Genomic DNA, 3,590 nt, shown 5'->3' with positions numbered 1-3,590 from the left:
GTCGGTGGGAAGAAGGGTCACGAGGAGCAGTGGTATTTTCCTCTGGCAACTCTGTCTCCAAAGGGGCGTCTCAGCCTTCCAGCCAAATAGCGGGCCAGAGGTTCAGGGACAAGAAACGTGGCCAAAGGTGGCATCCGCCAAGGCGAGAGATGGATCCACCATTTGGAGTGCACATCCCCAGAGTCTGGGACGTGCGAATCATATTTGCCTGCCTAGAGAGGGGTGAGGCGCTTCTTTCACACAGACAGGCGTGGCGATGGCTTAGGGAGAGGAGGAGGCCCCTGCCGAGGCGCCGGGCTCGGGAAGAGGCCTCACCTCCTTTCTCGCTTTTTCCGATCTCTTCCTCACCTGCTTCAAGATATCCTTGTCAAACAGTTCCTTCTCGCGGCGACGCACGGGCGGCCCTCGCAGGTACTTCTCCTCGGCTCCCTTGAGGTCGAGTCCGTCCAGCGCGGCGATGGAGCAAATGATTGCTTCTGGCAGAAGGACCTCCAGAAGAAATCTCACTTTCTCTCCTCTTATCAGAGCCAGCACGGCCTGGTCTGTCTGCTGGTAGATTTCTTGCAGATGCTTGACGACCACGTCCAGCTGATCCTCATCCTCCAGGTAGGTCTCGATGCAGATCACGTACCGGTTGGCACTCAGAAAGGACGTCAGCCACCTGGACTGCTTCCTGCCCTTCACGATGTCCAGGAGGTGGTGGTCGGCGCCCCTCCTCTTCACGATGAAGTCCACCAGCTTCTGGTTGGCTCGGTCCCGGGCGGCCTTCATGCGGTCGGGGAGCAGCTTCCTGCAGGGCCTCCTCCCGCCCACGCCCGCCGAGGTCTCCTCCTCGGAATCCTCCAGGTCGGCATAATTCACCTTTGGAAAATCAACCTCCAGGTCCCCCTCTTGGACGGCCTTCCGGATGGGGTAGCTGGCGTCGGCCGTGTAGTAGTCCAGGAAGGAGCCCACGAAAGAGCCCCGGCCGACCCGCTCTCTGTAGTGGGCAATCAGCGACAAGCACCAGTTCACGCTCTGCCGGTACGCTTTGCTGGCTCTCTTCAGGAGCTTCTCCTTCTCCTCGCAATCCAGGTGCTTCAGTCTGTGCAGAGGGACCCGAATGCCGCTCCGTTCCCGGCGCAGGTTCGCCTCGATCAGGAGCACCCTGGCCGTCTTCTGCGTTTTGCAGACGCTCTTGACCACTGCGGGCCAAAACGGGTGGTCCTGAAACTTGAACCAGACCATCATCCCTCTTTTGATCGGGCAGGGCTCCGGTGCCACGGCCCCTTGTGCAGCTCTTCCCGCTCGTCGACCGCCAGCCCTCTCGGTGGTGGCCACGGCGTCCATCGCCTTGGGGCGCGCGCGGCACGGACGTCCCTGCAGTCCTTTCTTCGCGTCTGGCGCCCGGAGCGTCCTTTCCGCGTGGGCGAGACGGAGGGCACGACGCAGGCGCAGGGTAGGGCAGGTGGAGGACGCTGCCGCCCCTGCCGAGGCCGGCTTCGAGGCACCCTCGACGGGGCCCTCCGCCTTCTCCGCGAAGGCAGCGCTCTCCTGGGAAGCAGCCTGGCTCGCTGGGCAGGTGTCGCCCTCCTCTGGGTGCTGAGCTTCGGGCACGGCGGCGGCGGCGGTGGCGGCGGCGATGAGTCTCGCCGGCGGCGACCCAGCCCGCTGTTCCTCTTTCGCCCACACATCCTCCCCGACGGAGGGGCCCGCCTCTTCCACGCCCTCTTCCTCAAGGTCACCTCCTGAAGGCGGCAGGCAAAGCGGGAGCACGCGGGCGCCTTTCGATGCGTTCGCTTGCATTTCGGCTGGAGACCGGCCGCTGGCTGTGTGCACCCTGTGCACCGGGGCCTTCTCACCGTGCAGGTCACGCCTCTTCTGTGAGCCGGCCGAAAGGGATCCCGGGTGTCCCCTTTGCCCGGGACGTCTCCAGAAGCGCCCTTTGCCTTTCCCATGCTTTCTGGGAGGTCGCGAGCTGGCTGGCTTTGGCGGGACCTTTGCGGGCACCTTGGCAGTCCCTTGTTCGTCCGGTTTTCTCCCTTGATCCAATCGGGCTTTGTCAGTCAGAATCTCCAGCGCCACTCTAAGGGCCCTTCTGTACCTTCTTTTCTCCCCCGATGGCACGGTGGCCCTGGACCACGCCCGGGCCGAGGTGGCCAGGGCTTCAATGTCCGACTTATTCAGGGCCCTCGTGTCTTTGCTCTTCACGCTCAATTGTTCCCCTTCAGAGAGGATCTGCACTTTGAGAGAAAGCACCCTTCTCCTCTTATATTTTGGCAAAGTCCAAGATCTGGACAAAACCTTCGCTGGCCACGGGTGGCCTTTCCAACTGCATAGGACATACTCCGTGTCCGTTGGGGTCGGCATCGCGGCTCGGGGAGTGATCAGGGGAGGGCGGGTGCCCGGCTGTCAGAACCACTGCGCCTGCAGTTCTGCCCTAAAGCAGTGTCCGGTCCTCAGGGACCGCAAAGGGCTTGCTGCTGGAGTGGGCTCTCCTCCCGGATGCCGAGTCTCCCTGGGTCACTGGCCTGAACGTTTGTTTTCAACGGTGATACAGGAGCAACCTGGAATCCACAAGAGGAAAAGCAGAAGAGCGTCAGAAGAGAAAAGTCCTTCCTTGGAGGTAGAAGCACCCTGCTCTGTGAGATTGTTGAGGGACAAAAGAAGGAAACACGGAGTGTGTCCTTGGCAGAGGGGCTCTTGAACGGAGAGTAGTTGGAAACAAAACCCTGGAGGTGACACAGGGGCTCCAGAACAAGGCAAACCCGGTGTCTTGTCCTAAGTGTAAGGATTCTGCACGTCAAAGAGCGTCCGCACGGGGAGGTGGGTGTCATGCCAGGGGACCCTTTCTCTTACTGCACATTCTGTGCCTTTTGGGCTCCTCGGGCTTCGTCCCTGGAGAACGCCTCCGATTTTCTTCTTTTCTGGCGTGTTTGTGCTGCCCTGCACCCCCACAGCAAGCCTGGGGCGATCTCCTCCACACAGAGACAGGGTGTCCGTGCGGTGTCCCATTCAAGAGCATGCACATGGAACCCAGGGGTTTGTGAAGGTCCTCCTGGGGATTCCTGCCCACCCCGGCGGGGAAGCACGGGTGCAGGCACTGCTCTCTCCCAGTTTACATCTTCTGGCTTCCAACACCAAATCTGCGATTCTTACCGTGCAAACAGGGTCTGAACCGTGAGGAGCAAAGAAGACTGCACGCACCCTGCATGAGGATATCGACGCTAAACGACTGAGGACAAATGTTCAGTCAGCGGGAGAGGCTTACCCAGGGTCGCCAGGCCCAAGACAGGTCCGGTCCCACGTCCGCCGCCGCTGCAGCTCCTCACTTGAAGACCCGTCTCTCTTCCCCGTGCCTCCAGAGTGCACCCTTCCTCCAGGGACTCTGGGGCACCCAAATGCAGAGGGCCACGACCTGCTGCCCTCTGACGCTAATCTGGAAAACGCAAACGGGTAGGAAAGTAAGTCAACCGCATGACCACCGATGGATCAGTTTCCCTTCCTCAGCTCTGGACCGCGTGGCGACTTCTGCGGCAGAAGCCACGTCCTAATCTCACCCATCAAGCAGACGTCACGTTCATTTTCTTCCTTCTTTCGCATTTCAGAGT

At 60.8% G+C, this 3,590-nt stretch overlaps 1 protein-coding gene across 1 annotated transcript; it reads right to left on the bottom strand.

The window, feature by feature from the left end:
* Positions 1-261: 261 nt before the first annotated feature.
* LOC124971699 (PWWP domain-containing DNA repair factor 3B-like) lies at positions 262-2,349 on the bottom strand. The gene has a single exon (XM_047535349.1). The coding sequence runs from the start codon at positions 2,347-2,349 to the stop codon at positions 262-264; it is 2,088 nt and encodes a 695-aa protein (XP_047391305.1).
* Between the last annotated feature and the right edge of the window lie 1,241 nt (positions 2,350-3,590).

This window comes from Sciurus carolinensis, chromosome X (genome assembly GCF_902686445.1).
Source record: "Sciurus carolinensis chromosome X, mSciCar1.2, whole genome shotgun sequence".
Classification (NCBI taxonomy): Eukaryota; Metazoa; Chordata; class Mammalia; order Rodentia; family Sciuridae; genus Sciurus; species Sciurus carolinensis.
Note: the sequence above shows the minus strand (reverse complement) of the source record. Positions and strands in the feature narration are given on the sequence as shown.